Source organism: Vanessa tameamea, chromosome 13 (genome assembly GCF_037043105.1).
Source record: "Vanessa tameamea isolate UH-Manoa-2023 chromosome 13, ilVanTame1 primary haplotype, whole genome shotgun sequence".
NCBI lineage: Eukaryota > Metazoa > Arthropoda > Insecta > Lepidoptera > Nymphalidae > Vanessa > Vanessa tameamea.
Window position 1 is genome coordinate 8,868,594 of NC_087321.1, and position 18,839 is coordinate 8,887,432.

Consider the following 18,839-nt stretch of genomic DNA (forward strand, 5'->3'; position numbering starts at 1 on the left):
CTTCTGTAAAGCGAGGCGGGTAGACGGGTTGTGAGACCGGGGCTGTGTAGACATAGCTTAGGGAAATTGCATGTGTGTTACTTAGACGCGGCGTTATATCACACGTTTGATGCTCGTTAATAAACATAATACGCATAGTATATAAACGACTATAGATAAAGTATTATTTTATTAGATCTAAATATGACGAAAGTATCTTGCATACTTCACAATTATTTTGTTCATTGTTATTTTATTTTTTTTTATAATGAGGGCGAATTTTCGCTTTATATTTGGTTTCAGAAATAATAGCACTCTGCATAAACAAATTCCATTAGAAAGTTGCCATCGATAATTTTTATATGGTAGGTATATTAATATTAGCACGTCGTAAAATAAATCATCTGTTTTTAAATTTATTTTGATAGATACTTGTTATAGGAACTCGGTTTTTCATTTATAATAAGACAAGATTAAATACACGTTCGACACGTCTAATTTTCAAACAAGTGATAGGTAATATGATATTATGTCAAAACCTTATATGAAACGCGATGCGTCTTCTAGTTTAATTTTATGTATATTCGTTTAGTTTTTTTTTTCAGTTAGGCATTACAAAAAAAAATGCTTAATGTAAAGTAAAGTTAGTATTTTATAATTAACATGAAGGTGCAAGATATAAAACAAGTAAGAAACATGAATCTACATACATTCATGCTTGTATGGGACACTTGATCGAATATTAATGGGGTAAGTTCATTGGTGTGAGTGGGCGATTATGTTGAGTTACGGGTTACTTATTGCGGAGTTCGATGTAGCGGTAACAAGTAATTTATACAGGTATAACAATTATGAATGTCCTTTTCAGGGCCGTGTATACGAACTGGTAGGATTCACAATTATATAATTACTCATAAGACTGCACATTAATGTTTTTTTTTTTATGTTCTTGTAGAGTCAATGAATATATTTCAGACTGTACTCGTACTAGTCTGTAATAATTGATGCTGTGTCATTTTATTCGTAAAATGTTTGTACGTATATAAATAGGCAATAAAAAAAGCTTTTTCCTGTAGTCTTTCAAAGAATTTTCTTTTTTTTTACGTTGGCAACTGTTGATGAGATTTAGTATTATCAATTAAATAAACTTTGGATATACGGGTAGAAAAAATAATAATTGGGGAAGGTTACAATCATTGGATCGGCGCTTTGATTGGACCGCTTCAAAATCTCGAAAACCATTCGACCATTCAACCAACTATTCTCAATTCGATGCCAATGTCGCCCCCGGTCAGCCCTTCTTATACCGTCTTTGGATATGATAGAAGAAAGTCGTATACCGGTCATGTTTCACACCCTTTAGTTATATGATCCCTGTTCACTTTGTTAGGGCTTTTCGCTGTATTTTTTTGCAATAACATTATATTGTTTTTTATTATATTGATTTGAAAAAAATTATGAATGAGATGTTTTATGAATTTATATGATCAACATAGAAGTAAAAAAGACCAGATTTCCAACAATGGACCAGTGCTAGGTTGGTCGATTCGACTGGACCAATCATGGAGACTTCCGAAATCTTAATTTAATTAAAATTTTACTTGATTTGGAATGGCGAAAAGAGGACAATATAAAACATCGAAAGAAGCGCATCTCCCGGTAACAAAGAGGTCGTTCCAAAGTTAAGGGAAATACGACAGATCAGAGCATATCCAACGTCGACCCGATTTATGTACTGGAGTCGAACCTAATATAGGCTATCCATTGAACCACCAGCTCAAAATATTAATCCTGAATTCAACATTGCAAACATATCTCCAGTGCTAAAATCAAGATCATTTATTAATATCAAAATATTATTAAATGATCTTGATTTTTTAAATTTAACAATATATTTAATAATATTCAACATCCAAGTAATATTAGTCGAATGATTTATTGGTGAAAGAAGATAGAGAAAGTTAAATATCTAAGTCCAATAAATACTTGCTTAATTTTAATCTTGTTTTAGAAATACGTCCCTTAAAATTTTGTTTGTATTTTTTTCACTGCAGTAGTTTTTTTCATTTAGTAACTAGTATTAATTGGTTACATTTACTGCACGGTCGATTAATATATCGTTAACAGATTGGTGACATTTAATAGGTAGGCACGATTTTCTGGTTTCTTTTTCTTTTAAAAATTTGACTGATGTATAAAGACTGACTTAAAAATTTGTAACATTCATTAAACTGAGAGACAAAATCATCTAAGACTTTAAGTAATTTATAATTCGTCCTCTTGTGACATGTACATGTTTTATTTCTGGTAAGTATAATACATAGTTAATTGTTACACCACAAACAAAATACAGAAATCTTAGGATTAAATATATATATATATATATGTATATAACTAATTATTTTATGTGTTGTATAATGGCTAGATCGAATAGAATCGGGGTAGACATACAAATATTTACACACTAATATATACTTATATATTTAATATATTTTATATATATATACACTAATAAATATTTAAGATAATAAAATGTTGTAATGAAATTAATTGAAGTCGTTATTGGAAATTCGACGTATTCACGTTAGGAGGTGATAGGGGTGACTATTTGCGATAATTTTAACCCTAACTTTTGCATCATGCATATGGGGGTTAAAATTATCGCAATAATAGTGTTAAATAAATAAATAAAAAGTCGTTATAGTATCTCAGCATGTAACTTTAACTTATATTTTTGTAAATTAATTTAAGTTAAAAACAATTTTTATCAATTTTATTTTCTACAGCGTCTAATCATTGTATCTACATGTAATAATGTAAAGGTATTTTATCTTTTTAGTACCCAGCGCCTGCCGTTAACGTATCAGCAACAAATGACTCTTCAGAACATAAGCCCACAAGTTCAACTAACGCAATCAGTAGTGAAAATAACAGGTATCTATTGATAATAATAAATACCATTTACCAAAAATTTTTATTAATATAAAATATAATTAATTTCCACTTTTTTTCTTTACAGTGATAAGCAAGAATTAAAAACTATTCAGCCAAAGCCTGGGTCTTTACCCTGTTGTGCAAATGAGCTGTCAAACGCAGCTAGATCTTTGCTTCTGAGATTACTTGATATGGATCCCAAAGTTCGTTTACGAAACTTGCGGCAGCTGCAACAAACAGCATTTTATATGAGATTTAACTTCGAACACGTCAAAGCTAAGAAGGTACCTTACCTACCTTGCCTATAGAAGAGATTAAAATAATAATAAATGTTTTACTTATTACTTTCTTCCTTACGTATATTTACTACTTAAAATGTTTAAAATTTGTGATTTAAAATTGAAGTCATGTATACTTAAACTAAGTAATACAGTGTTGAAAAACAATTTCATACAATTTAATTCTAATGTAGAATTGTTTATTTTAATGCAAAACATTAAATATATATTTGATGATTTTTGTATATCGTGTAGGGTCGTGTTCTTTGGAGATTTTAGCTTAAAATTGTTGAACAAGATTACCAGCTTTCTTCCATCACATACATTTTGACCGTATGTAATTGTGGTAGGTCTGGGTTCTACCATCCAACAGCAATACTTAGTGTTGTTGTGTTCAGGTTTGTGACGTAACATCTTAGTTCACTAGCGTCTTACGCATTGACCATGTAAGGGATGGTTAAAATTTCTTCCAGCGTCAATGTCTATTTGCGGTTGTGACTACTTACCATCAGGTGATTTAAATATGCTTTAATTGGAAAGTACTATTAGTAATATTTATTCCTTTTTATTACAGATCTCGCCTAGATATGTTTTGGAAAATCAACCTACGCAAACTCAGGGTTCATCACATAACGGTGGTGCAAGTTTCAAGGAGTTCGATCAACCTATGTTAATTTAAGAATACTTACCACTATAAACTTATGATAACTTTATCCTAGAAACTTAATTTGTCATGGTGCCATCATAGTGTAGATTTTAATTGATATCTCAGATATACATAAATCGATAATTTAAGTTACTCTGAATTAGCTTTTAACGTAGTTGCTAATACCTGATTGTTTAGGTATTTAATTTCTTTTCTCACTTACGACAATGATGATCTGACAATAATTGATATAATATCTAGCGCAAATTTATTTTTTATATTATAGGTGATCCTAATCTCAATCTAGAGCAGAAATAAATAAATAATCAAAAAACCGTACCTTTTTTTTATTTCCTATTAACTTATATCCACATATTATGAGTATAGGTCTGTATACCTACTTCATACTCATAATTTAGAAATTTTAATGATTCGGATAAGGGTTCTTTTTTATACAACATTCGCTTAGGGAAAATACTTGGCAACTGTCGTTATCAAGATCGGTCGTTGCCTTTCTCAAGCAAGACTAGTCAACTGCAAGAGATATGTACATATTATGTACAAGTATGTGCGAAAACACAAGTGTACTCACTATTCCCTTACTTTCTTAATCCGAAAATTAAAAAAAAAAACAGCAGCACTGAATACGACGTCTTGACTGAATCTTGAGTTATATTTTACAAGCAACAAAACTACTTAATTGTTGCAAATCATCTTTTTAGTCGTCCAGATTTCATCTCAGTAGGTGTTTTTATCTTGAATTACATTTTCTGCACTGAACGATTGGAACCAATACTTTGAGCTATTATCATTGGTCATTTTTTTTAAGTACCAGAATCATTTATCCTTATAGGCTTTGTGTTATCGTATAAGATGATTTCTTACAAAATTATATTTTTAAAATTTTAGTTGGTAATAAAGAGTTAATAATACTTTGTTTTTTTAAACACAATGGCCAAATTAGTCCATGCCTTTTAAATGGTCAAGGGAGCCATCCTTCCATTTTTATCACTCATCGTCCTAACAAAATATTTATTCTTTAAATTTAAATTAGGACTGACATTTTTTCAATAACCACCAATGGTATCTACCATACTACCATTGATGGTTATTGAAATATCGCGTAACTGAAAAATAAAGTAATCGTGCAGTTACGACGTTTTTTTCTATTTTCACCTTTCTCGTGGTATATATTGAGAAATTGTCATCTACATAATCGGTTTTTTTAAAACAAAAAAACCTCTTACAACATATCCAAAAATCCGCCTTCTTGGTTCATTTGCATTTCTCGGCCAGTTTTTGGTATATAATGACTGGACTATAAATAAAGGAAAAATATATCAAATTAAATTGGACTGTAAAATTAATTTCTTATATTTTTAAGAAGGTTACCTCTACAATTAAAAAAGTTTTTTCTGTAAGAATTCGAAGCAGGATTTATTCCATAGTCAACAATATTGATTAAATAATTTTGACAATTCGAATAACATTGACAGTTCAAACTTGAGTTTAGGACATTCGGGAAAAATATTTCAAACCGTGAAAATGGCATCCTACATACAGCGAGCTGCAAATTTATATGTTAAGAAAAATGTTCGCCTTGCTTCCCATGCTGCAACCGCTGGCGGACATGGAGGTGAGTTAATTTTTTTCAAATCTTATATAATTATGTAATCGCATAACCTTAGTCCAATCTTATCTCTATTTATGTTACTATTTTATTTAACTCTGTGTGACCAGGTGGCTGGAAATTGTGGAAGAAGCTGTCCTTCTTCGTTGGATTCCCAGCTGTTGGCTTGGGAATGCTGAATGCCTATCTAGGTCACCAGGAGTCCGGCCATGAACGTGCCCCGTTCGTTGCCTATGAATATATGCGTGTCCGTTCCAAGGTAGGCCTTAAGACCGTTAAAATATCTTTGTTTACGATATATATATAAAACTTATAATAAATAAGAATTTTATATGTATATATATATATATATATATAGTTTGTTTTTGATAAAGTAAACAATTAATTAAACATGCACTAAGATAAAATAATGTATTTTAAGAATTAGTATGATTCCTGAAAACAGATTAAAATTTACTGCATATACTAAGACTGGTATGATATTTTTAATAATAATAGGCATCTTAAGGTGTGGCCAATTTTTGTACTCAATTCAGGCTTAATTTCCTATTTTTATTTTGATAGAAAATTTACCCTCGAGGCATTGAATTAAATCTAAATTATACAATTTATTAATATTAATCTTTAATATTGGGGACAGTTAAAATGTAGCCTGCCGAATACATATTTGAAGGGGTTTTCTTTGGTCTTACTTAATTTGACACATAAAGCAAGAATCAAAGAAATTGATTGTTTTAAAAGGTATCAATTCAGCTTCTTTTTTATTCGATGTATGTATGTTTGTTTGTGTATATATATGTCTTCTCTGATTGTGAACTCAATTTAATAGTTGGTTTAACAAAATTTAGTAGTTATTATATCAAACAAAAACCCTAAGAGGAGAATAAGAGTAGAAAATTAATAATAGTTATGACTCTTATATTAGTTGTTAGTTTATGATTTTGAATTGTATCTGGAATTATGCAATGTTGTAGTGTCAAAATTGTCAAAGCCTAGGTAAAGTATAGAGTTATAGAATGTGTAAAAAGTTAAAAACAATTATATATTACCAATATGAATTAATATTCTATGTGAATTTCTATTCTACTTATTGAAATTGCTCATTAGGCAATTGTGGCAAATATGTTAGTACAGTGATTTATTTTGTTTAAGTGTTTTTGTATGTATAAAATAATAATATGAAACTGATGTTGATAAACACTGAATTTCCGAATGAAAAATCTTCAATATGGACATGATCAATATTGTCAAATACAGATAATACTTTTGTTTATTAGATGTAGTAGTTGTCAGTTGTCTAGGATTTCTTAATGTTTTTTTGTCTATATGCATTGTATATTGGTGAAGAAATTGATACCATTAACCAACAATACCAACAAAAAAAGATTAAATAAGGATATATTATTAGTTGAGTAATAATCAAATGTAAAACTATATTCTTTTTTATAGTTTATAAAGTAATCTATGCATAATACATATATAACTTCAAACACATTAGCATATATATTTATATACATACATAGCTAATCATAATCTGATATACTATATTAGATTTATTAAAGTTCTTGACCATGTTAAATATGTAGTCTGGTTTTAGGTATAGTAATACGAACAAAGAAACTGTAAATAAATGGATAAATGTAGCCTACATTTCAGTTGTCTTTAAATACACTTTAAATATTTATTAATGTTTGGGTATTTGAAATAATATACAATTCTTTTTTGCAGCGGTTCCCATGGGGTGACGGTGTGAAGTCTCTCTTCCACAATCCCCATGTCAATGCCTTGCCCAGTGGCTACGAAGATCATTAACTTGCTTGTTAAATTTCTTGAAGTATTTAGTTTAAAAAATGTGATAAGTACCTAATACAATAAAAAATTGAAATTTCAAAGCAAATAGTTTTATTTACAATGAATAAATCATCATACAACTGTAGGATAATAATTACAAAAAAAATAATTGTTTCCTTAAATAAAAAATGTGTGAATTAAATCATTATTTGATGATTATATTTAAAAACATTATGGATAGACCAGCATGATAAACAATTTCATTTAAGTTTAAAACATGCAATCAATTTAATTTAAAATACTACTATTTGATTGAATAAGTTTGACTTTCATTACAATACTTCATTTTTATGTTTTCATTTTCTACTTTTAGCATACTTTAGTTTGAATAAATTTGTTTTGCCTATTTGTTTTGCCTATTTGTAATGCTTAATAATAGCAAAGCAACTAAGGATGGTAAGCATATCATCAATCATCTCAAGTTTTTCATAAAATTAAAATTGTGTTTTAGTCAAAGTATCATCTTTCCGAAAGTACAGCGAAACAAAATACAAAATCTTCAGAAACTAGGGTTGATACCACTATTTGTCTCACATTCTTAGTACTATCAGTTTCTGAATCAGCTGGTAAAATATCTTCTTCCATTTTATCCCGAGTTACATATTGATACCTTCAATATTAACACTTTCCTCTAATTAAAGAGAGCTGGTTTAATTATAATATCACTTTTGGGCTACAGGCTCCAATAGTTAGACTTCTATTTTAATATCTTATCTTACTTTAGTTTTAAAACCATTTTTATTAACTATCTTGATGTGTAAATCCACCCTGTTCATAATTTTTTCCAATTCCTTTGGGTAAGTTTTGGGGGTTACATGAACGGCATAACCATTCTTTCCTTCTATTGTAATGTTGTGTAAAGAGAATCGCTTTCGGAAACGCTCAAACCAACCTCGGCTAGCAACGAAATTGGCATCAGTATCAGGTTCTTCATTCTCCTTTAAGAAATTGTATATTCTTAGTGCTCTTTGTTTAATGATGGTAGAATCTATTCGAGTTCGTTTTTTTGAACAGTCTTGAATCCAAATATTAAGGGATTTTTCCATTTTTTCAATGATTGGTGCTCTGGAACGAGCTCTCTTATTTGCAGACAGCAATGAACCAGAAGTAACTGAAGCTCGTATTTTTTGTTCATTTCTTTGTATGGTCCGAACTGTTGCCTCATTAAAACCTAATGACTTTGCAACATCTGATGATTTCTCATTTTTAAGGCGATCTAAAATTTGTATTTTTTGCTCCAACGAAATGACATGTCTTTTAAGGGCTAGCTTTTGATTATGTTCAGACATTTTCAGATGCTATGTTTCCAAACTATAATGAAAGAAATCTTAAATAATAATCACAAATAATTTGCATATAATAAGATGAAATATGATGTTTGCTATCTCCTTTACGTACACATGATAGTGACTTGTTCAGGATCTTGTAGTAACTTCCAAATGACCAGTCGGTACTTTTTAAAACCGTATTGTAAGAGATAATTGACAAATAATATATAAGTAATTATGTACGTATTAATTAGTAGGTGTTTGATTCTCGTACACTTTTATTAGTTTTATTTAATACCTACTTTTATTGACCTTAGACAGACTAGGAGACAGGGTTGCCAAGCTATAAATTATTTTATTTTATGTATTTTCTATAATAAACCAATAGTTTCCTGATTTCACTAACCAAACATATGATATATTTTTCATTTTGTATTTCTTTTTTTTACAAAAAATAACGTAGCTCAAATATTTAGGCATATAAATTGGAGGTTAGATTTGCCGTAATTGAAATAAATTCTAATAATAATATTATACTTTCAAAAATGGAAAATAGATCCTATTCGTCCATACAAATATTACACCATTTAGTACCCATATTACCATGCTGTAGCATGGTTACATTACATTACTACCGTTTTCCCTCTGCTCTAATTATTGGTGCTACTGGACTGTTTCCAAATATATTTTTTTTAATTTTTGAATATGGATACATACAAAATTAAGATTTAAAATTTCTTAACATCATTATTTTATGATAGGATTAACATTTGTTAAGATTTCTAAAAATAATATATTACAGAATATAATATTAAGTACAAAGAAATACAGAAAAGACTTAAAGAATATGCAATGAATAATAAAAGTAAATTAAATAAAACTATACAGACGATAGGAATTATAGAAAAACACACCATCCAAGTTTATACCGTGGTTCTACAACGCTGAGACTATTACCTCTTTAACTCGTAAGGCTCAGTCATTGAGCTGAGTAAGCACCAACTAGTGGATCACTAAAAGTGCGGATTTGTTTCTTACAAAAGTCTTTTATTTTTTTGTCTCTGATGACCACGGACGTATTATTTCAAAACCGAGCCCTGTGAGTTCATACTCGTTTTTTGTTGTTTTATTAAATAACAAAAACTTGACATTAATATGATGTGGATGATCTCACATTGCATACATTAGGCTACTATTTTCTTATTTCATTATATGGTTGTAAATAAACAAGATGAAAAAAAAAAAAAATAATTAACCGCTACTGTTGATACACCCTTGAAGGGATCGAGACTTCGGATGACATAAAACACCTAACAGTTCATATTTATGAGCTCCTGTATTCAAGATTAATAGTTTCAGAAAGAATAATCCATAATGAACCCTATCAAATGTATTCGAAAAATCTTTATATATTACATCAACAGTAATAACAATTTTAGGATACATTTAACAAAACATAGTGTTAAAAATTACAAAGTATCATATTTCTTTATCAAAAACAATCTTTGTCTGTCGTGTATCAGTAAGAAAAATCGTTAGACATTTATAATTAGGTTTAATTATTTTTTAGCTTTTTATTATCTAGAGTAAAATGTGCAGATCAAAAATGAAACATCAACTATATATCCTTTTTATGTATGTCCATCAAAATTTTCAAATTGAGAAATTTGAAAATTTTGATATACCAATACATATAGTCCCATACACCTAAAACTTTGGAGTCGCACGTGTATGAGTAAACCTATTTAATTATTTTCTGGATTATATAATATAAAAAAGTGGTTACTAAATCTTAATATTTGGAATATAGTATAGCAACATTTTAATATAATTATTAATTTTAAATTTATATAGTATATATTCATGACACGAATAACGCTCATGTCACTTGTCATTGCGATAAAAATTAAAATGTCACACTCACAGTGTCACAATTGACAACTCATAGTAAACATAATTCGTAAATCACAATCAATAATTTAAAAATTAATACGTAGTAATAACACATGTATTTATAAAATAGCTGTAGTAGTTTTTACTATTATAACATTCTAATGAAGTGAATAATTTGTTATTTAATATATATGTTTTTCAATTATTTACTGATATTTGTATTTATAAATTTGGACTTTTGTGCAGCAATTAAAAAAAACACAAACCATAATATATATGTTAATTTGTTTTGTAGAAAAATAATCTAGTTCATTTATTTTTGTTCTGTTTATTTGCAATAATGTCTATAAAGGAATTTAGTAAAGAATGGTGGTCAGAGGTATACAATCGGATTATTGGCGCTGTAGTATTTCTGGACGATAACAGCGCTGAATGTTTGCATTGGGACGGGGGTCTATTCAATCTTATTAATAATGGCGCAGTTGCCGTAAAAAGTCTATCGCCCTTTGAGGTACATTTATCACATATTATTAATTTTAAATTTAGTTTACACCCTTTTTAAACAGTTTTGTAAAAATAAATATAATTATTTAACCTTCAGAGTGCAAAAAAGGAGCAAAGGAAAGCTGTATTCATAACACAAACAACAAGTACTCAGCTACGTACAATTAGCGAGATAATTCGCAACAGTGACTTTACTCATTGTATACTCATATCCTGTGTCAGCTTGGACGTTGTTTATTTGGAACTTAATGATGGTAAAGACCTTAATGATTTGGTGTCATCTGGAAAAGCTCAAGCCGAAGCTACTAAACTGTTAGAGAATATGCTTATTGAATGGATTGGAAAAAAAGTATGTATATTGTATATCATTGTATAAATTTGGGCCTAAGTCTATGTCATATTTTATAGAATGATGTAAAAAAAAAACAAGTTAGAATAATTCATTTGACCATAATATTAATGAATAAAAAAAATATGATCAAGTATATTTTTTTCAGCAATGTATGGTAGATGTGGTTTTCACCCCTATTTTCACAATATCACCAACAAATGTAGTCTTTTTGACACCACCATACCACAAGGTATATCCGACATATGATGGAAAATTGATCCCAAACACACCATCTGTAGATTTGTATACCATAACAAGTGAGGAGCGGTCATTAGCCAGAAGATTGGCTAGTGGACTTAACAGTATGCTGGACTCGATGAATATGAAAGAGGATCTTTATTACATGGGTACCTTTAGCTCTCTAATTGCTGGTGTCTTGGAGAATTCCCCAGTCTGTGTGTCAAGGAGAAAGGTATGGCTTAATATATTTAAAAAAATCTTTATTTCAAACCAAAGACACTAGATTTTGGTTGTTCTAATCTCTCATTGTATTCCTCAGCACAGATTTAAGACCCTAATCGATTAATAATCCCATTGTTTCACACCATTTTTTATATATATTTGTGCAGTTATAGGTTTAATTTTGCCTAGCATACAAAATTGATACATATGTGTGTTTGAAAATATTAACATATGTTTTGTAAGGCTTTACTTAATGAATACTTCATTCAATATATCATAATATTCTATTCTAATGGCTATGTCAGTGGGACTATATCATTATGTACAAGTAAATACTGGGCCTTGTTTAATATCTCTGTGAATGCAGCTTGTTACTGGCCCACTGCTGGGCAAAAGCCTTTTATCTTGTTGAATGCTATGCATTTAGATTTCCTCACTATGTTTTTTTTTTCATCACCAATTTTGCTCTTGGCTACATAGGAACAAGCAGGGCATTAACTTTATTGAAAATCAATGAAGTAAAATTGCCAGTATCTTAGGACAGATTCTTACGTATAGAAAGAAAAATTAATTTATTTATAAAAATATGCATTACTTGCCCAATTTTTTTTATCTTATTTTCAGAATTGTTCCCAGCCAGTTTCATTAATAATTGTAGATCGTACACTAGATTTATGTGGTGTAACAAGTCACTCAATGGAATCTGTTCTTGATAAAATAATGGCAGTACTTCCAAAGTTTCCGGGACATTCCAATGATGTTGCAGTAGACATGTCACCGCTGTGTGAGGCTAATGTGTAAGTGTTATAGTGAATAGAGTTTTTTCAATGGAATGTGTTTATTAATTGTTATGTTAGTTAAGTAACATTTATTATTTAGAAATTATTAAGCACTTTATTTTATAAGCATAGGTTTGATTTTTATATACTCGAGTTGCATATTCATCAATGACAGCTCTCAACATATTCAAAAATAATTTATATATGATATTATCTATATGTGTTCAAAATTTCATGATCTCCATGGAAATAACCAGAATGTTAATTTCACTTTTTATGAATTAGAAATGTATTAAATAAGTATCCTGTCCTCTTCAAGAACATATGTTGCCTAGGCACAAGTTTCATTCCAATTCTCTAAGCAGTTTTTTGGTGATTGAGTAACAATCACACACATATCCAAACAACGCAATTTTCCCATTCATAATATGAGTTAGGATTCGTTACATGATGATGATAATAATGATTCGTTTACGTCGGCAATTGGTAAAGGAGATTATAATATTGTGCATAAGTGTGAGCATATGTTATTTTCTCTCATAAACCGACATAATATGACTTCAACTCGAGATTACCGAATGATTGGTCATTCAAAGGTTTTCACAGGCAATGCACCTTGCACTACTAACTGGCAAATTCCGAGCTTTGCTGAGAATGAAAATTTTGACATAAATACTCAATGAAGTTTGATTCGTCCCACTCAAGATTTGAATCCAAGATCATTCGATCTGCAGCCTTACAAGCGAGCCTACCTGACAATTAAATTACCACACGTTATAAATACCAATATTAAACATGTAAAGTGCTTATTTTAAAGTTATAAAAATGCAGATACGTAATATTTTTTTAATTACATGTTTTCATAAAAAGTTTACTTGATAATTGGAAGTTATATATTTGTAATAATATTTTTTAGTATTTCTCATCCGGATGATATACAGCTGTGTCCGGGTTGCTTATACCATGGTAATGATGATTCCTGCGCCCAAACATATGACCACATGATCAATAAATCACAGAAGGAGGTTATGTTTGATCTTTACAATAAGTTGTCTAAACTCGACGTCCAGAAATCACCAGGGCCTAAAACACTTTTGAAGGTCACCCCGCAGAGTGTAGAAAAAATCATTTCAGCGTCAAAAGGTAATTTTTAATTTAGTATTGTGTTGTTTTGGAAATATTCTGTGTATAAAAAAAGAGGGGTGGTTTATTTTACACTTTTTTTATATATCTTCAGAAAAATTTGCAATCATAAGACATATTTAATCTGTCTTATGATTGCACAATTTAAAAAACGAAGGCAAATTACCTAAAAATATTCCATATGTTCATATCCCAATGTAAAGCGATCTCTTGCAGCTCAGACATATTGTACATTACACAGTTTTTAATGCATTATTGATGAATGTATCTTTATTTATTCACTATTTTATTAACCACTTAAAATTTCACATTTACATTTCCGATAAAAACTTCCTCAATGGCGTTTTGAACGCCATTTACACGAACATCGTTTCGCTGTACCATAAATCATTTAGATGTCGACCAATCACGTCATATAAAATAAAGGTCATTGTTGTTTATTAATACCTATTTCTGCCATTAAAATGGACTATATTTGATGGCACGTAATATTAATTCGCTAAAGACATTGGACCATAAGAAACATTAACTACATAGTTCATACTTCCCTCGCATAAATCTCACGATAAAATGCATAGCAAACTATATGATCGAATATATTATGTCCCTCGCCTTTCACTTTTCAGACAGGTAGCCTACGAGGTGAGGAGTTTATCATTATAATTATGTTATCTGATTAATTTTAGGTAACTATGACATTATCGGCAAACATCTTGGCATTCTACAGCAAGCCCTGGGCGTGGTACAAACTCTGAAGTCGCCAAAGCGAGTTCAATTAGAACTCATTATGAGTTTAGAACGACAAGTATTACAGAATCTTGCAACTAGCAGAGAGTCGACTAGTGTACTGCACCAGGTACCAAATAAGAACATTTAATTTTAATATACTCTTAATTGTAATTACAACTGCGATGTAATGCACAAATTCAAGTGCAAACACTGATGTTATATCTAGTTTCTTGCTCTCCGTCTATTCTAGATGTCCGATGTTAGTTCAGGCTGGAACAATTATTTTTATGATAGTATGAAAATCGAGCGTGTCATATTATTTTATACCTACGATGACGTCACCTCAGCCGGACTTGAAAATCAAAATGTAAAATTAATTACAGCTATTTGAGGAACAGAATTACTCATCGATGGTAGGAAATAAATCCATTGACTCGATTCACTATTCTAGAAGACTTTTTACAGTGTATAACGGCACAATTACACGAAATAAACTCAAACAGTTGCATGACAAGTTTGTGTATCGCGTCAAAATTGGGCACGCTTGGGGGGACGTCTTGTGGTATCGAGTCTAGCCTGCTCTAAATCTGTGATCATTAGCCTAGAACTCGAATAACCTGCGTACTCAACATCTCGCCTGTACCTACTCTTGCTTAATTAACCTTCGTAATACGTCATTTCCCATAAATTTAAGATGCACTGATTATATATGCTTTGCTGACATATGTCAATGTCAACTTCGGGTTCTTACTGCGAATGTCATATTTTAACCTAATGACTTTCTAGTAATAAATTTGTTTTATTTCGACGTTTTTATTACAAGAAAATATAAATTAAACTTTTATTGATTATTTTAATAGTATTTTAAATTTACTTTATGCCAACGAATCAGTCGCGGTACGGTCGATTTATGTAAACCGGGACAGAATAACTTAATAATTTTACATAAAAACTCACACATACATATATTTCTTATGCATTATTTTTGTAATTGTCATTATCATTCGCATGTTATAAAAGTTTTGCACGTAAAAAGTTTATAGTTAAAATTATATTTACATACGGATTAATATAGAAAATAACTTAAAAGTTTCTGAGTTTCTAATCACATACATACATAATACATACATAATCAGCCTGTAAATTTCCCACTGCTGGGCTAAGGCCTCCTCTCCCGTTGAGGAGAAGGTATGGAGCATATTCCACCACGCTGCTCCAATGCGGGTTGGGTTTCTAATCACAGTTACCGTAAATTAATGGTAGGAACATGTTACCAGATATTCTACAACTTTTGCCTTAACTCCTCTATGATAAGAAATTGATATTTAAATACTTAAACAAACGTATTTAATAATTATTATAATTTTATTTAATTACAGATGAGCCATCTGATCAAGACGAGGAAAGTTCGTGGTCTACCTCTTGAGAATCTTCTAGCTCTATTGATACACGTGTATTCTCTTATGGGAACAGAGGTGATGTTCAACAAACAACACGAGGAAAGCGTGCAGGAGGCCCTCAGTGTTGCTATATTTGAAGATCATAAGAGTTTGTTTCCGAGCGAGTTCGGATACATCGTGACTCCCGAGGAATGTGAAGTGATTTCGAATAAAATAATGGGGCGTTTGAAAGATGTTTCTCAGATGAGGAGGATACTGCAGAAGTAAGTTTCTCCCACTTATAAACATAACAGGCAAAAGCTCAGTCCTCTCCCCCACTCTCTTTTAAGTACAAGGTTTGGAGCTCCAATGAGGATAGGTGAATACACGGAAATCCTCATCCGCCATGGTGAACTCAGAATCGTCGGTAAAGATTCGCATTCTTGTAACCACTGAGCCATCACGTCTCTTATACATGTTTATGTATAATTAGGCAAAGATAAACTAACTCAATACCTTTTTACCATCTGTAAACCGCTTTTTTTTTCGTGACCATTAACGAGCTTTATTTTTATTAATGTTTAGTACAAGCAAAGTCTTATATTTTTCCGAATTATGATCGAATCGACGGGGTGAAGACTAGGATTTAAGAAAAATAAAAATGTGGATTTACCTGAAAGCTAGGTCATGTAGATTTTAATAAAAGGTTGCACGTTTAAATCCGGACACTGTTGAGCTATCATGTGTATCAGCTGTGTGTGTTTCTATTTTGTCTTATTCTCGGCTGTGAAGGAAACCTACGTGTCGGATGCAATTCATACAAATATGTATTTACTTAACTTAGTGAGGTGGAATATGCCCTAAAACTTATTTAGAGGAGTGGATATTTTTGTGCAGCAGTGGTATAGAAACAAGTTGATATTTAACTAATGAGATTATGATTTTATTACATAAATAACTCACAACCACCCTAAATAGACCTCTTTATCTATCTTTTTCTAGGTACAATTCTGTATTGAAACCATGTGAGGCGGGCACGGGGCATGAATACCGCGGAGTGCTGCAACAGCTAGTAGACGACCTCGTGAACACCGACCGACCGGAACTGACGGACTTGCGTCACCGGAATGAGGGAATCAAGGATCTATTACGAAGTGGTCTAAAGTGAGACAATAATTTTAGTAAAGTAGTGCTCCCGTTGGGTTCGATTGTCCGATATGCGATAAAATCATAAACTATTTTTTGTTTTTGATACGGTTTTAACCAATGGTGATTCGTGAGGAAACCTTTAATGCATGGTTGTCATGAATAAAACATTATGATTTAAATAGCGATTTTAATCAAATGATGTTTTCAATAAAAATCAATGATTTTCTCAAAATATAGTTAAATTAAATAATAAAGCGAAAAAATCAAAGCAATCGTGATTAATTAGGATTTTTTTTTAAATCGTGTTGTATACGATTTTTTTTTAAATCCTGTTTTTTCCAACCCTGTTTTGATGTATAAGTTATTAAGGCTGTGGGACAAGTCGCTGAAAGTCGATGATTGTAGAAGATGTCGGGAAAAATCATCCCGCATTTTACTCGTGCGGTTAGCTAATGGAATAATATTATATTAATGCAGAAAAAAATCTATTGTAAGGGTTCCTCAATTAATGGTGGCATTCGTCACTTGTTGTGTATACATACAATCAAGTATCGAGTACACACCCGCGGCATCGATGGTAAATCGATTTTAATGAATATATATGTCAAATCATAAATAATAATACAAAACAACCTCACCCTCATTCCCCCTTAAAGTTGAAATTTTCCAAAATATATTCTCAGCGACTGTTAACGTTAAAAATAAACCCATGTTTCAAAGGTCAGCTTTTTAAATTAGTTAGTTTTAACTATGCGTTGAAAGTCAGTCAGAACAGTCTTACAAGTATAGATTAATAACTCTCTCACAAACACAAAGTAATTTCTATATACAGATAACATTTATTTATTTCATTTTATATTTTACTTAAAATAATTCAACATTTTTTTTCAGCATTTTAACAAGCAAGAAAAAGACTCCAAAGCATCCACTAGACAATTCCACCGTGATACTCTTTGTGGTTGGAGGAATCACTGCGGAGGAGTGCAAGCAGTTGCATCGTAGTGTGATCACCAGCGGAGTCGATAACGTCGTACACATCGGTTCCACTAAATTCGTAACACCCGTCGAGGCCATGAGAGATGTTCTCAATTTATAGCAAGGTTATGTAACTAAACAGTAAGTTAAACTTTATTTCAATGGCAGGAGGATGAAAGTTAAACAAACCTTAGATTTATACTTTGAGATTTTCTAATAGCTCTGCTACATTGTACACTATAAATAGTTCATGATTATATCTTTATTTATAAAACAACTTTAATTTTACTGATAACAATTTCGACATATAAAACGCCATTTCAATATAATTATGTTTTATATTTAGATCTCGACCAATCATGACGTATTAATTCAATGTCAAATTCTTTCATTTGTCTGCCATCTCTCCTGCCATTGGTTGTAGTATGTTTACATTGGATACAATTATCAATAATATGAAATTATATTTGTTTTTGAATATGGTTAGACATAGTCTCCATTATCATTGTTATTAACTTATTAATATGTTTTTATTATATAATATATATAATAAATATTGTTTTGTATTATTTTTGAATTATATGACTGTCATATCTTGTTATAGGCATAGCCGTAATTTGATTGGTATGTGTATGTATGAATTTATTGTAAAGAACATTACTCATTATGGTCTGCGAATACGGATCTCAAACTCCTGGGTTCCAATTTGCGTTATACTATTAAAACCTATCGCGCTTTTCTATCAAAAAAAATGCAATGGCAATTTTTCTACTAATAAGTCAACAATTTCTGTATTTCGTGCAGTTACAAACATTTTATTAACATTGTATTATTTTCTTGATGATTGTTTAATATAAAAATATTAAGACTGTTTTTATTTGAATAAATTTGTCGAATTATATTTATACA

The 18,839-nt window shown here is 30.5% G+C and overlaps 3 protein-coding genes and 1 long non-coding RNA gene across 4 annotated transcripts in view; 3 read left to right on the forward strand and 1 right to left on the reverse strand.

Moving 5' to 3' along the window:
* Window positions 1-3,983, forward strand: part of LOC113403370 (autophagy-related protein 101) — a 60,523-nt gene extending 56,540 nt beyond the window's left edge. Inside the window, exons 8-10 of the mRNA XM_064216773.1 lie at window positions 2,819-2,913; window positions 2,999-3,197; window positions 3,766-3,983. Coding sequence (XP_064072843.1) covers window positions 2,819-2,913; window positions 2,999-3,197; window positions 3,766-3,870 — 399 coding nt within the window. The 3' untranslated portion in view covers window positions 3,871-3,983. The remainder of the gene's footprint in view (window positions 1-2,818; window positions 2,914-2,998; window positions 3,198-3,765) is intronic.
* A 1,284-nt stretch (window positions 3,984-5,267) lies between these two features.
* Window positions 5,268-7,364, forward strand: LOC113403371 (cytochrome c oxidase subunit 6A1, mitochondrial-like). Its single transcript, XM_026643904.2, has 3 exons — window positions 5,268-5,473; window positions 5,578-5,726; window positions 7,196-7,364. Exons 1-3 carry the CDS (start codon window positions 5,383-5,385, stop codon window positions 7,277-7,279), a joined length of 324 nt encoding a protein of 107 aa, XP_026499689.1. The 5' UTR covers window positions 5,268-5,382; the 3' UTR covers window positions 7,280-7,364.
* Window positions 7,223-8,919, reverse strand: LOC135193599 (uncharacterized). Its single transcript, XR_010309315.1, has 2 exons — window positions 8,717-8,919; window positions 7,223-8,629 (listed from the first exon to the last, which is right to left on the reverse strand). It is a non-coding gene; the product is annotated as an uncharacterized LOC135193599 (long non-coding RNA).
* Window positions 8,920-10,735: 1,816 nt separating this feature from the next.
* Window positions 10,736-18,303, forward strand: LOC113403354 (sec1 family domain-containing protein 2-like). The gene is made up of 9 exons (XM_026643873.2): window positions 10,736-10,990; window positions 11,081-11,332; window positions 11,481-11,786; window positions 12,401-12,573; window positions 13,472-13,698; window positions 14,385-14,554; window positions 15,807-16,090; window positions 16,809-16,970; window positions 17,847-18,303. The coding sequence occupies exons 1-9, from the start codon at window positions 10,820-10,822 to the stop codon at window positions 18,049-18,051; spliced, it is 1,950 nt and encodes a 649-aa protein (XP_026499658.2). The 5' UTR covers window positions 10,736-10,819; the 3' UTR covers window positions 18,052-18,303.
* The last annotated feature ends 536 nt before the right edge of the window (window positions 18,304-18,839 follow it).